We start from the raw sequence: 15,057 nt of genomic DNA on the forward strand, positions 1-15,057 counted from the left end.
TTAAGAGATCAGACATCACACACAAACTAATATTAATCAAGTAGCATCAGCTGATACAGACCAAGTAAAAAAAATCCAGTGACGATCCAGTGAAGGCTCACAACCTTTTTTTAAAAAATGAAATAATAAATACAATACATAATACATATAATTAATAATAAAATAAAATACATAATATATATAATTAATAATATATAACATAATATTGAGCATTTTAAAAAGTGTTGAATTTTTTTTAAAATGGAACCAAAAACAAGTTGTATTTGATGTAAATTTCTTTTAGAATTATTTTGTATATTGTTTGTTTGTTTTATTAGGTAGACATGTAGATATATATATAGTCACAAGTATATAAGTCACAAGTAATAATAATTACAATAAAAGACATAAATGAAATATACTAATAAGTGAAATGAAACGAAATGCAATACAACCTTGATGTGCAATTATATTTATGACCAGACGACAGTGCAAATAACAGTGCCAATAGTAATGATTGTGCAAGGAGCGGCATGAAAGTGATACCGAGTCCACACTACTGAGAGTAGTGAGCAGAACATGAAAGATGAAATGAGAGAGTTATGTGGGTAGCACTGTTATGTATATAGCAGAAGAGCCTTAAGCCTAGATCTCCCAGCTTATATTAAAGGATTTCCTGACTTTGTTAAGGTGAGCACCTTTGTGTCAGTAGTCTTGCACTGAAAACACTCTTTGCAGTGGGTGGTCAGGGTTGGCCATGATGGGCCATAAGATTATGAAGTTAAGATGATTCACCACTAGGTGGAGACTTAAAATCCAAGCTTCTTGCCCTTGAAAGAGGCATAATAGTAGAACACTGTTATAAAATCTTTAAATAATGTTTCTTAAGTAATTAAAACTCTCAGTTCATTACATCAGCCACTTCGTCTTCCACTGTGGTGACCCCTTATGGAAACAGCTGGAAAAAGAAGAAGAAGAACAACAACAACAACATGCTATCACTTGGTGATTTATATACATTTTCCAGAATTCCCTTGTTAGTTAATTATACACTTTTTGTCAAATTGAGCATTTAATTGAGCTCACCATATTGTAATGTTAAAAAGTTCCCCTATAGATAAAAGTCACATTTCTAGACTCCCTTGAATCCTGATTAATAAGTAAGTCTGTGGGTTATTATTCGTAATTATTAATCAGTCGATCATCAATGATCAAATCAGAGGCTGTAGCTCTAAAAAATACAAGAAACCAATGGGTTTTAGGAGAAGAACGATATAAATAAGATCCTATTTTTTTTAAACAATAATTTGTATTGTTTCACAAATTAAGAGATGGTGGAGACACAATAACCGAGGGGAAACCGTCTGATGGACAAGCATTCGTGAAAAACATCAACAGTTTAACAAAAAATGATATTAAAATGTAAAACATCTAGTTAGGGAAAATAAATAATAATTACAGTCCTGTCATAGAAGAGCCTTATCTTACCTATTGTGTAGAGTTTCTCCATGTTGTTCTCCCTGAGCTTCCTGGTTCTCTGGTTTCCTCCCACCTTCCAAAACCATGTAGGTGGATTGGCTATAGATGTGAAAGTGTGTGCATGGGTTCCCAGAGAGGAACTGCGATCCCATACCCTTTGTGTTTCCGGAATCGCTCTTTATAGTCAAGACTTATAGTTATATAGGTATATAGCATGACACCCTTGTGTTGTATAACATTAACCAGGTCTTAGACAAGTGTAAGGAGACAAAAAGGCCAATACAAGTGTAGTGTCATTATCATTAAAAATGAAAGCAGGTTTCTGTTAATCTGTTGCTTTATCTAAAAGATTTTTTTATTATTTATACTACTACTGTATTATTATAATACATATTTATTATTTATTATATTTTAATTTCTGGACTATTGCACAAAACACTTTAATAAGTCACTTTTTATGCATATTTGCACAACCACTGTCACTTTCAAATTATATATATAATATATATATATATATATATATATATATATATATATATATATATACTTTTTTCTTCTATATTTCTATATTTTGCAATATTTTTATTATGCCCTTATTTGTACTAGTTAAATGTATTTTCTTTAGTATTTCTTTTTATTCATATTTATTTCTTACGTATAAGTTTTTATTTTTATTTTTTTAAGGTCACGGGCGGTCGTATAAGCATTTCACTGCATATCGTACTGTGTATGACTGTGTATGTGACAAATAAAATTTGAATTTAAATATAATTTGTGCTTGTTTATACACATTGTTCGTTTTTGAGTTGACACCAGTGCTCCATCTATTCACATCATTGCAGTTAGCAGAAAGTTTAAACAAAGCCTTTTTTTCTTCCTCACTTAAATCAAGTGTAAAAAGAAAAAGCATGATAAGATTGAGAGGTTCAATTTAATCATCAGGTTACAACTATTTCTGATGAAGTGCGGTTGCTTGCTTTTCTTGTGTCTAAAGATATCTTAGGGGATATAAGGGTGTTTGATAGTTGCTTCACAATTAAGCATTTCTAATTTTATAGAAATGAGAACTATATTACACAACCTTGGCTTTTTTTTCTGGTTTGATCAAGTGTCCACATCTCTGTTACGTAACATGATAAAGCAACATCTGTTTGTGTGTGTGTGTGTGTGTGTGTGTGTGTGTGTGTGTGTTCCAACCATACTGTAGTTCCCATCAATGTTATATTACATAAAACGCCTATGAAGCATTATCTTCTTTTCTGTTAGAGATATAATAATTATCTGATGCAAGCTTTCAAAAAACCACGAGCTCTTGTTTTCTCTTGCTCGAGACTGATTAGTCTTTTAACTAGTGGTCAAAGGTTTTGTTCTCTGGTCTGCTTTCGAATCGATCCAGCCAGCAATGTGGAAAGCTGAAGAGATCTGAACACACACAAAAAAACAAAACAAAAAAATACATGTTCAGGATGTCTTTCAATGCAAAAGTTTTAAGTTGCACAGAAAAGATATACTGTACATGCTTAACAAGAACTACAGTGTTTTGAACTAGTTGAGACACAGTTTGATCTCAGTTTTTTAAGAGCTGTGTGAGTGCATGACTGAGAAGGAGGAGACCAAGAGCAAAAAGAAAAAAAAAAAGAAAGAAAAAAAAGAAGCAATAGGCTTTGAGTGTAAATTGCGTCACAACAAGGAACCATTTTTGAGCGTGTGACCAGAACGAGAAGAGCTGGGGGCATGGCTCAATTCGAACTCTTAAACCAGGTAGTTTTACTGAAATAAAAAAAGATATCAGTCACAGCCTCAAGGCATCTTAACAGCACACAGCCTCTAAAAGAAGAGACCATACATGGATTGTATGTACAAGATTTCCTGACTGCACTCAGGTCAGTGTATTTATACACTCCAGCTAACTTATAAAGAGGTTTAAATACCTATATAAGATGTATTAGCATTTAATTCCTCTTTACCAAAAGGCTGAGGTCATATGATTTAATGGGAATTGTAATGGTAATGTGTGATCACGAACTGACACTTTTGTTTTCACTATCTCACCAAACCTGAGCCATAGTGAGAGCTGTAGTGAGACAAACACTCGAGCACACAAAAGACAACAACAACAACAAACATATACTGTACAGGCGGTCATATGGTACTACCACTACCACTAGATTAACGTCTCTCGTCCCGCTTAATCAGACTTGCTTGGAGTTATCGAGCGAACAGAGATGGATGGAGAATTTTGTCCACTTTCTTCTCAAGTTAGTGCGAAACACTCAAACATCTGCAGGATTTGGTAACGGTAAGGAGATATTAATGTTATGTTTGGCCTATATTAAGATGCATGTGTAAGCAATAGATCAAGTTCAGGAATAAATCATTATCCAGCAACTTAATGTTAAAGTGAAAGAAGATTTGCATGAAATTAAAACCGATCTCTAGCAAACTACACCTACTGTACGTTAGCTATCACTTGCTCATGGATTAATGTGCCTGTTCTTTTAACCCATATGTAACAAAGACAAACTCTCATGCAATTTCTGTTTCCTATGCATCGGCCACTTCTTCTTCATGACTTCTCACTGGCGTGAGAACTACTAATGATATGCAAAGTTATTTCTTCACCCAAAATATCAGAGTGGAATTTTACGTCATCAAGTGTACTGGGCGATAAAGGACTTAATGATGCATTCTTTTTCTTCTTATTTTTATTGTTGTTGTTGTCTTTAAGGGTGCTAAGATTAAATTTAGGGGTGCTTGGGGGTACGGTTGGTGGTTTTGAGCTGCAGTTGGGAGTACTGCCATCTCAAAGCTCCAGGGTCCCTGGTTCAATCCTGATCTCATAATTACCTTCCGGATGCAACGCTAAATCATCCCTAGGTGTGAATGTATGTGCATGCCTGTCCAGATAGGTATAAGAAGACTTTACAAGGCCTCCAAGGGGGAATTCCTGCCACATTTAAACTGAATTTACGGTTTTTAAACGTCTCTCTTCAACAGATATGTGAAAACTCTTCTTCATCATGGACGAAGAGACCAATGAAAACCCATTTGTGCCCAAAGAAAATACGAGTTTAAGTCCGTCCATAAAAGTGAAGCACCGCTACGGTTCCACGGCCAGAGAGTCGGGGGAGGAGGAACAACCTCTCGTTACTAATATAACCAACAATATGCCCTCTTCTGCAAGAGCCTACATTGCCGTGGCTGTGCTGTGCTACGTAAACCTGCTCAACTACATGGACCGATACACAATTGCAGGTAAGGGAAGCAGCTCAATTTCCAAGCCTTATGAGGAACCGAAAAGCTCCTGAACCATTGCTTTTTTTATTTATTTATTTTTTATTAAAACATGCTGTTTTTTATTTTTATTTCAGGAGTTTTGCCTAGCCTCCAGACATACTTTGCCATTAACGACAGCATGGCTGGACTACTACAGACAGGTATCAGCTTTACATAGAATATAAACAGTATGTTCACTTTTCAATTTCCACAGTATGTGTGCATTTAAGCGCCTACAGTATGGCATTCTGCAGATATCGTTATGACTAGTGTTAGATCATTATCACTGCAAACCCACTTCCTTTTGACACCTACGCCACCCTTTGATTCTATATAACATCTCATGAATTGTCAGAATGAAGCTGACTATGGTGTATTATGTGGTTAGGTAAGATTTGAGCTTGCAAAAAACTGCACAGCCCAGGTAGCTTGCACAGTCCGATGTGTTTGCAATTCTGATGTGAAGTTGGCAAATGATTTCCTACAGTAGATTTATTAAGTGCATTGTGTCACGCTGTCATTTTTGTGTGCAGAATAAACTCTGTGTGACAAACTTCGCTTTTTTTGCAAGGTTAATGTATGCCTTGTTGCACGAACAGGCCATTTGGCAGCAGGACTTAACGGGAAGTTATGCACCAAATTGACGACACTCATTTTGTAAAGAAAGCCCAGATCCGTCATAAAGAAAGGGCATTCTATTGAAACTGGCACTAACATGATATCCGAATGTTTACAGCTCGGTGCTGCAAATGAATAACTCAGGGAACTCATTAAATGAAATGCATGACATTCTTTGGCAAACCGCTAACCCATTTACAGTTTTTATCTGCAGTTTCATGCTGCTGGCTCCGGTGTTCGGGTACCTTGGAGACCGTTATAACAGGAAGTTGATCATGGTGGGAGGAATGACTGCATGGATCGCCACAACATTGGGCAGCTCGTTCATCACAGCAGAGGTACAGTTGTAATCCAGGGCCGGTATTCACAAAGCTTTTTATAATTCTCTCAAAGAGCTCCTATCTTAGCTTAAAAAGTCCTAGCTGAGAGTCCTAGACTAAAAGTGGTTTTGGAAACGTCTCAGAGCAACCCTTGAGCAAAGGTCTCAAAAAGCACTCTTTGTAATATTAAAATATATAATGTTCCGTGCATCATTTGTAATCCTAAATTTAAAGGGAAATTCTAAGAAAATGTCATAATCCTAAGAATTTTCTTTTAGGCTTAAGAAGCTTTGTGAATACGGCCCTGGTGTAGATGTAGGACTTAACTAAGTGTTGCCAAATGCTGCTAATATTTTTACCCACAATTCCTTGCTCATGGTATGCCTTGTAGTACTTCTGGTTGCTGTTGCTCTTGCGAGCCTTGGTTGGTACTGGAGAGGCCAGTTACTGCACCATAGCTCCCACCATTTTTGGAGACCTGTTCACTGGCGCCCAAAGAACCCTCATGATCTCCTTCTTCTACATTTTCATTCCTGTTGGAAGGTGAGGGTTTAATATACATTACGTACATGCAAAAAGCCCATGAGTGAAAGAAATGATCAAAGTTTCACATGAGATGTTTTAACAGATTTAACTTGGACCTTAATGCAAGCCAAGTCAAATATTCTTCTTTTTAGGGTTAAATGAATGGGTGGCACAGTGGCTTAGTGGTTAACACTTAGTCGCCTTGCACCCCTCTTTGATTCCCGCCTCGGGTCTGTGTGTATGGAGTTTGGTGGGGTTTTTCCGGATACTCCGGTTTCCGGACATGCTGATAATTAGGCTGATTAGTGTTCCCAACTTGCCTGTAGTGTGTGAATGAGCGTGTGAGTGCATGTGTGCCCTGCTATGGATTGGGACCCCGTCCAGGGGTCTCGTGTCCTAAGTCTTCTATGATAGGCTCCATGGCCCCCCATGACCCTGTATACAGGATAAAGTTGGTATAGGCGATGTATGAGTGTGAGTGAGTAATTATTGATCAAATTTTTTGGGATAAGAACATGTAAACCTACAATAGTGTTTGTTTACAAGACGGAAGGTTCAAAACCCACAACCACCAAGTTGTCCCTGCTGGGCCCTTGAGCAAGGCCCTTAACCCTCCACTGCTCAAATGTATTTTACTAAAGTTAAAAGTTTTACTTCTCTTATATCACATATTATTTTTGCTGTTGTTGTTGTTGTTGTTTTTGTTGTTGTTTTGGCTCTTCCTATTAAAGAACTGCCAAAGCAGACCATCTGATCTGCATACAACGTGACTCAGGGTTTTATGTGAGATATCCTTCCTGATGTAACCCCTTCCATTCTGTCTGTGCTTGGGACTGGCACTAAGAACGCCTTGCCTCCAGTAGCAGGGTTTGGGCATTGGCTGGGAATCGAGCCCAGGCCTTCTGCATGGCAGACAAGAAGTCTGCCACTGAGCCACCAAAACCCTCCATGATAGCATTTATGTGAATGAATTAAAGAGCAATGCCAATTTATCTATTTGTACTTACATTTTGTGTTGTTGAATGCCCATTGAACATTTTGGTCCACCAGTTTTACAATTTTCTTTGTTTGATTTTTTATTTAGAGCGAATTTGGAGAAAATTTCAAATTTTGAACAAAATTCTTAAAGGTTTTTGAGAGTAAATTTAATCTGTGTCATTTCTCCTTGGTAGTGGTCTTGGGTACATTCTGGGAGCCCAGATTGCTACTGCAACAGGAGACTGGCGTTGGGCCCTCAGGGTACGGTATTTCTTAAAACATAAGTTTCCTACTAGAATTAGAGTATTGTATGTTTCTTTATTGTATGGTGTTAAAGTATCAACATTATCAGCAAGCTATAAGAGTAAGTTATGCATTCCTCTGCTTTAGTGACAACTTTATCCACAAGCTTAAACATAAGAAACAATAAACCTTGGGCTCAGCATTCAAACAACATCTAACACGCTTTTAGTCTAAAGTATTGAACGAGGTTCTGTGTGTTTTGTCGCAGCTGAACCCAATTCTTGGGGTACCAGGGGTAATCCTTCTCATGTTGCTGACCCCCAACCCTCCACGAGGAGCCTTGGAAACCAAAGGAGAAGCATGCATAGAGCACACATCTTACCTAGAGGACATCAAATATCTATTCAGGAAGTGTGTGAACGTGAAAAGAGAAATCATAAAGATCACGCAAAGTCCCCAGCTGGTCCATAATCACTAAGAGTGTGGGTGTGTGTGTGTTTTTCCCTAGCCGGAGCTTTGTGTGGTCCACTCTAGGAGTGACTGCCATGGCTTTCGTCACAGGTGCCTTGGCTTTCTGGACACCGACCTTCATGTCTCGTGCTCGAATCATCCAGGGCATCACTACTGAATGCACTAAAGAGCCATGTGACCCTTCAGACAGGTACACACACAGTCAATGCAGAATCTCTTTCTTTAAAGTAAAAACCAGTTCTTTGGAATGTAGTGTGAGTATGTACGATAAGATTAAGACTTGGGACAGAAAATTTTGGAAAAAATTGTAATATTTGTGCCTTATATATGTATATAAATCCTATATGATCTATTACTAATCAGTAATAGATCACAATCTTTACACACACCATCATTCCTCTGTTTTGTTTTTCCGCTGCCACAGTTACATCTTCGGCGGAATCACAGTGGGGACGGGAATCGTGGGCGTTTTAATCGGCTCGTTTATATCCAGGAAGCTGAAGGACAAAGTGGCCAATGCTGATCCACTCATCTGTGCCGTGGGAATGCTCAGTTCTTCTCCCTGCTTGTTTATCGCCATGACCCTGGCATCCATGAGTATTCCTGCCACATATGTATGTAACTTTACTCTGCACTAACTTTTTTGCTTACTTCAGACATAAATCAAATCAGAGCTAGCTGTAGTATTTAAAATACTCGTAAAGTTGTGTAGTGTTTGGGATGTTGGTATTTTTGTACAAACTGGTTAGTAAAACATCAGCATTACATCATTATATAGTGGACATACAGTGCATACATTTTTGGTTTGTGAGTTAGTCTAAATCTGTGAGTTACTGATCAAAAGGGCAAAGGTTCAAGCCCCAGCAGTGTCAATCTGCCACCCTCGAGCAAGACATGTAGCCCCATCTGCTCCAGGCATGCCATGCCATGGCTGACTCTGCACTCTGACCCTGACTTCCCAACAAACTGGATATGTACTAAGAGACTTCCACACACAACTTTGGCACAGGGTTTACACGGTATGCCCTTCCTGACACAATCCTCCCATTTTCATGGCAGGCGAGAACCCGACCACTGAGCCACCAATACCCTAAACTTGCTTTTATAGATATGCTGTAGTAACCTCTTTATTATAGTTATAAACTTACATGATTTGTTTAAACCTGTTTCTAAAAAACAAATGGCATAAAGTTACACATCATGAAAGCACGATATTTTAGCATTTACTCCCTATTATTTCTCACTCACTCACTCATCGTCTATACTGATTTATCCTGTATTCAGGGGTGCGAGGGGCCTGGAGCCTATCTCATGACGCTTAGGGCACGGTGTGCCCTGGACAGGGTGCCAATCCATCGCAGTGCACACACACATACACTTACACACTACGAGCAATTTGGGAACGCCAGTTTTTGGACTGTGGGAGGAAACCGGAGTACCCGGAGGAAACCCACTTAATACAGGGAGAACACACAAACTCCATGCACACAGAGCCATTCCTGCCTAGGAATCGAACCTGGACCCTGTAGGTGCAAGGCGTCATAATGATTTATACGAACTTTATATGTAAATCAATTTCTGGTAAGGAGGGTCAAGATTTGGTAAGGTGCTCACTGGGGCCCATGCTGTTTACCAATATTGTCTTGCAATCCAGATGTGAGAGAGAGAGAACAGAGTTTATTTCAACCCAGTCGCCATGTCTTCCTTTGAAATCACTGTGTTTAACAGTTTTTTTTTCTATTGGAGAGACAATTGTAACCTTTTAAGATTCTAAAACTAGCGGGAAGAAATGTTTAGAAATGCTTGTGTGTGGGATTGAAACTAATGTCCCTTCTCCGATTTACAAATTAGAAAATTGCCTTGCTGTTTTTCAACGCCTTGCTTTATGTCAGCTCCAATCAGCGTTTTCATGTTTTCTCTTTTAGACTTTTATCGCTATTGGAGAAATACTGCTCTCTCTGAACTGGGCCATTATAGCTGACATCCTACTGGTAAGAGCTGCTTCATGATGCATATAACACTGTGGAGCTGGACAAAACCCTAGTTACATTTTCCTTTTTGTTTTTCTTAGTATGTCGTTATACCAACTCGAAGGTCAACAGCTGAAGCTTTACAGATTTTAACGTGTCACCTACTTGGGGATGCAGGAAGTCCATACCTCATTGGCACTGTAAGTACATATTGAACATAGTGCCAATGTATAGGATCGAATGTGATAGATTTAACAAAAGGAATGTATGCAGTTAATAAAACTTATATCAACATCTGTGACTTTTTCCCATCCAGATCTCAGATGCTCTGAGTAAGCTTAATCCTAACTCTCCTTACTGGAAGTTCCGCAGTCTGGAGTACAGCATCTTTATCTGTCCTTTCGTCGGTGTCCTGGGAGGCCTTTTCTTCCTTCTCACTGCCCTTTATGTCAAAGAGGACAGGAAAGCGGCTGAGAGGATGATGACAGGTGACAACAGATTTTATGACATTTCTGAGTGTATATACTGTTTGGCCATAATATTACAATACAAAGCTTTATGTCCAGCATCGTGTCACCTGGGTGGCTCTCGGCCTTCAGGGCAGGACCCCACCAGATTTCTGGGGTGTGGGTGGGGGGTTAGGGGGGGTAGGGGGGTAGTTGTTGTCTCTGACCCCAGAATTCTTGAAGATCTGGAGAGTTTGAAGGCTGTCTTGGGTGCTTTGCCTGCCTGGTGTCTGGTACAACAGGCTGTGGTGCACTGGGTGTTCTGGTGCCTTTCCATTGTGACCAGCCCTGACTTTTTTTTTTAGCAAGTTGTGCTACTATTCTTCTGTGGAATTGGCCCAGACTGGCTATCCCTTGGTCCTTGCAAACAAGCCTTTGTGCATTTGATGCAAATGATCCTGTCACCAGTTTACTGTTTTGTGGTGTTAATGTTATGGCTGATCAGTTTATGATTTTTTTTACTTGGGGTGCCAGGTCCATTTACTTCAGAGCAAGAATGAAAGAGTTAAACAGTAATGAACATGGTGTAAAAGTGATCTGATCTTTCTGTGATTAGTCAAGGATATTGGCAAATATAATGAGCCCAAAATAATAACACGTTAAAACCTCAATGCTGGTGCGAAAAGAAGTTGAATCCTTGAGTTGATGACCTCATTGAAGTCAGGTATTAGCGAACAGTACCTGGAGTCTTGTTAAGAAAATAGTTTGGAGGTGTGGACTAGAGCTACTTTGACTGATTAACAACCACTCAAACTTCGAGATTGCTCCACACAGGAAGAATACGCTAATGTGAGCCACGCCTCAGGCCTTAGGCAGATGGAGACAATATGGGGACTGTGGTTACTCTACCAAAAATTGGGCACCCAGGTAAGTAGGGTGACCATAGCAGAACACTACGAAGGAAGCAGCTGCTTAATAAAAAAAACATTATTGCATGGCTGAAGTTTTCGAACGAGCACATTGACACTTCACAGCGGTATTGGCAAAATGTTTTGTGCACTGAAACTAAGATTGAACTTTATGGAAAGCCCACACAGTACTACATATGCTGGCCAGCTTTTGTATATCCTGCAATATTGTTTCATTTTAATTTTAATATTAAAATCATTACATCGAGTATGCGAAGCCTTTTTAACTTTGGACGTCGTGTAGAGACAATTTATGCTTATTCTATTCTGTTTTTATATTCTATTTCAGGAGAAACTCCAGACCAGGCTGAACCGGTTACAGAGGAAACCTGACCTGGGGCAGAACCACTAGAGTTGGGCAGAACCACTGCTTGGTGAACATCGCACAGTGATTTCCTTTTAACATGTTTTAAACATTTTGTTTACTGTTGTCATTATTTTGTACTCTTGTGCAGTTTTGTACAGTACAGCTATATCCAATTATATGCTCTCTTATTTTATACGAACTAACCCTTGGTCATGCTCTGTAATAAACAGCTATATTTTTAAAAACACAGTCTTTATTGACCAATCGTCTACTGTATATGGTGCTCCACGTGTTCTACTTGTGATTGTCATTGGGTTTCCTCCTGGTTGTCTGGTTTCCTTTAGCCTCATAACATTGCAGGAGGTAGATTGGCTAATATTTGTTTGATGAGACCAGAGTAATGGTGTTACAGTACATCCAGCTAAGGTGTATACCTGTGAAAGGCTCTGATCAGAAAAAAACTGATCATTCAAGGTGAATGAATTTATGATTGTTCTTATATAGTAGGTTTTTTTTTTATCCCTCAGGCTTCTGGATGTATGAAATTTCCTTCTGGATCAATAAAGTAGCTATCTAGCAGCCAGACACAAAGAAGCATGTTAGGCCATTGCTATTAATGAGCATGCATTAATGCATTTTGCTTTCTACTTCTTACCAGGTTGCACTGCTTTGATGCAAATCTTGCAATTAATCCTGCCTGTCTAGGCGACCTACTTCCGAGTGCCCTTGGCTTTTACAGGTACACAGTCATCGCAAAAACTGAGTCAGACTCATTAGAACAACTCATATCCAGCCAAGAGAAGCTGAATCCTGTGCTACCATGCATATCATACACCTGTTTATTAGCATTCTCTGCCTACACAGACTGAAAAAAATGATAACATCACATATTTTTACCACTTATTCCCTAACCCTGAATTTCTCGGAATAGATTTATGTACATAAATATTCCCCATTATATACTGTACAATGGTAAACCTCTGTAATGGCATGATCTTTCCACTAGATGGCAGCTTAATGTAACTTACAGTTAGCAGCACATTGCGAGGCAGCATGGTGTCTTAGTGGTTAGCATTGTTAGGGTTGGCATACCGTCCACAGTGTACACCGCATCATGCCCTAAATCTTCTGGGATAGGCTCCAGACGCCCCTTTATACTGCGCAAAGTGGTAACGTGTATCGTAGTATAGTGGGTAAGTGGACTGCATTTCATTGGCCCTGTACATGCACTCTACACAATGACGAAGTTTAATCTAATCTAATCTAATCTAATCTAATCTAATCTAATCTATAGATCATAAGTGAGTGAGTAAGAGCACACCGCAGACTGATGTCGAGCTCAGCAAAGCATCAAAGCCTTCATTCAGAATAAACCAAGAAACAGTGCAGATTTGGTTCACTTTTGTGTCTTAATGGCTTTCTAATGTTCCTCTGTTGGGGGTCTGCACATTACAGCTCATCAACTCACCTATTAAAGTCAATTAGAAATCAGTTCTCAGGTTAGTGATAAGACTTCGCACATTATGCAGTTACATGACATAGAAGGAAAAATGGCAGGGTACTGAATCAAAATGAGGTGACATGGTGGCTTATTTCTAGAGAGAGAGAGATAGAAACTTGCATGTTCTCTCTGTACTTGGTTTTCTTTGGGTAATCTGGTTTCCTCACACAGTCCAAAGACATGTGGTGAAGCCTGATCAGTGTTTCAGTAACATATGCTTGTTCCCTGTGATTAGTTGGCACCCCACCCAGTGTGTACCCTGCCTTGTACCCTGAGTTCCCTGAAAAGGACTCCGTGCCCCCTGTGACACTGTACAGGATGTGACAGTAAGCAAGCAAGCTAGTTTATTTATTTAGTGTAGCACATTTCATACATAACAGCAATTTACAGTGCTTCACATAATGCATCTATAAAGTTTTATGAGAGAAGGAACGTATCAAGGCGTAAATAAACTTGAATAATTAAAATACAGACAAGTTAATAAAAATACATAATTGATTAATTTGAAGGAAAGATAATAATGAAAAGCAATAAACTTGAAACTTTAAAATTAATTTAAAATAAAAATACATTATTAATTAATACAGGAAGAAAATATGTAAAAATTGAAATTTAATTAAATAAAGTGGAAAAAACAAGTATTTCACTTAGTTTTGAAAGAGGGAACAGTTGGGGCAAGTCTAAGTTCCACAGGAAGCTGATTCCAGCAGCAGGCACCACAATGGCTGAAAGGCATTTCACCATATTTAGTTCAGACACCGCGGACATAGCGGACCACTCCCTGAAGATCCAAGACACCTACCAGACTTGACTCTTAGCAAGTGAAATATCCTTGAATCTAACCAAACTATGCAGCCAATTTTCTTAAAATATTTCATAATTGTAGTTAAATGTTACAGCTTTAGTAGAAATAGAAAAGTCAAGCTTAAAATGAGAAAGCTCAATTCTGTCTCATGAGACTAGAAAAGCTCATTCTGAGCAACAAGATTTTGCTATGGGTAATACCTATAACTACATTAACATATAAGCATATTATATATATAAAAAAATATATATATATAACCCATCGGTCTATTATTCTAGTCGTCATATATATATATATATATATAATCAAATTCAATATATTATGAAGTTTATTGTTGAATATCAAATGACATACATTTATATATATATATATATATATATATATAATATATATATATACATTTATATATATATATAAAATTAGAGATATATATTTGAATATATTTCTCATTATATAAAAGTGTCAATTCCTTATGTATTTTTCAATATATTGTAATATAGTATTATATCACAAAATACAGAATAATACAATATATTATTCTGTATATTGTGAATATATTTTAGAGCAGAACACAAGCATTTAATATATTGACAGTTAATATATATAGGAAAAAAATCTTTGCTTAAGGGTAAAATTGAAAGTAAACACATCTTGGTCTATTGGCAAGATGTCTATTTTGTCTATTTCTTCTTTCAAGAAATAAATTCCTAAAACTAGAAAATTTAACCTGCCATTAGAACAAGATTTTTGTTTTTTTGCTTAAATTTGTAGAACAAAAAAAAAAATAAGTTTAATAATCCTATATGCGGTTTGATGTAGTGGTAGACACATTTAACTATGTTCAGGATATTTTCATGTAAAATTAGATATAATTTTTGCAGCCATCCAATCCCTGCTGCACTTTAAGACCATACCAGTGTACACAATAAGTAGGGCTTTAAATTCAAATTTATATTTAACTATAAGCCAGTGTGAAGACATCATAATTGGAGTAATGTGTTAGTGTGAATGAGTTGTAAAGGTCTAATGATTTTATTAGGAAGGTTGGTCAGGGGTGCATTACAGAGGCCCACCTAACAGGAAAGAATAGCATGAATATGCTTTTCTAAATTTTTTCATTTTAGCTGTACTATGCAAAGGTCTTGAGCAACCCCTCATTTATTAATTTTTA

The 15,057-nt window shown here is 37.8% G+C and overlaps 1 protein-coding gene across 1 annotated transcript; it reads left to right on the forward strand.

Annotated features, from left to right (window-relative positions):
- The first annotated feature begins 3,159 nt into the window (after positions 1-3,159).
- spns3 (SPNS lysolipid transporter 3, sphingosine-1-phosphate (putative)) lies at positions 3,160-11,825 on the forward strand. Its single transcript, XM_053485286.1, has 13 exons — positions 3,160-3,341; positions 4,456-4,713; positions 4,830-4,895; positions 5,554-5,690; positions 6,064-6,215; positions 7,370-7,436; positions 7,687-7,829; positions 7,927-8,079; positions 8,314-8,503; positions 9,815-9,880; positions 9,961-10,059; positions 10,176-10,347; positions 11,563-11,825. Exons 2-13 carry the CDS (start codon positions 4,479-4,481, stop codon positions 11,604-11,606), a joined length of 1,524 nt encoding a protein of 507 aa, XP_053341261.1. The 5' UTR covers positions 3,160-3,341; positions 4,456-4,478; the 3' UTR covers positions 11,607-11,825.
- The last annotated feature ends 3,232 nt before the right edge of the window (positions 11,826-15,057 follow it).

Source organism: Clarias gariepinus, chromosome 24 (assembly GCF_024256425.1).
Source record: "Clarias gariepinus isolate MV-2021 ecotype Netherlands chromosome 24, CGAR_prim_01v2, whole genome shotgun sequence".
Taxonomy (NCBI): Eukaryota; Metazoa; Chordata; class Actinopteri; order Siluriformes; family Clariidae; genus Clarias; species Clarias gariepinus.

What these genes read in the sequence shown, in the direction of transcription:
- spns3 (XM_053485286.1), top strand. Translation starts at nt 4,479, where the DNA reads ATGGACGAAGAGACCAATGAAAACCCATTTGTGCCCAAAGAAAATACG. An exon ending in GGCTGGACTACTACAGACAG is followed by an intron (nt 4,896 to 5,553) that starts GTATCAGCTTTA and finishes ACCCATTTACAG; the next exon opens with TTTTTATCTGCAGTTTCATG. An exon ending in GTCCATACCTCATTGGCACT is followed by an intron (nt 10,060 to 10,175) that starts GTAAGTACATAT and finishes TTTCCCATCCAG; the next exon opens with ATCTCAGATGCTCTGAGTAA.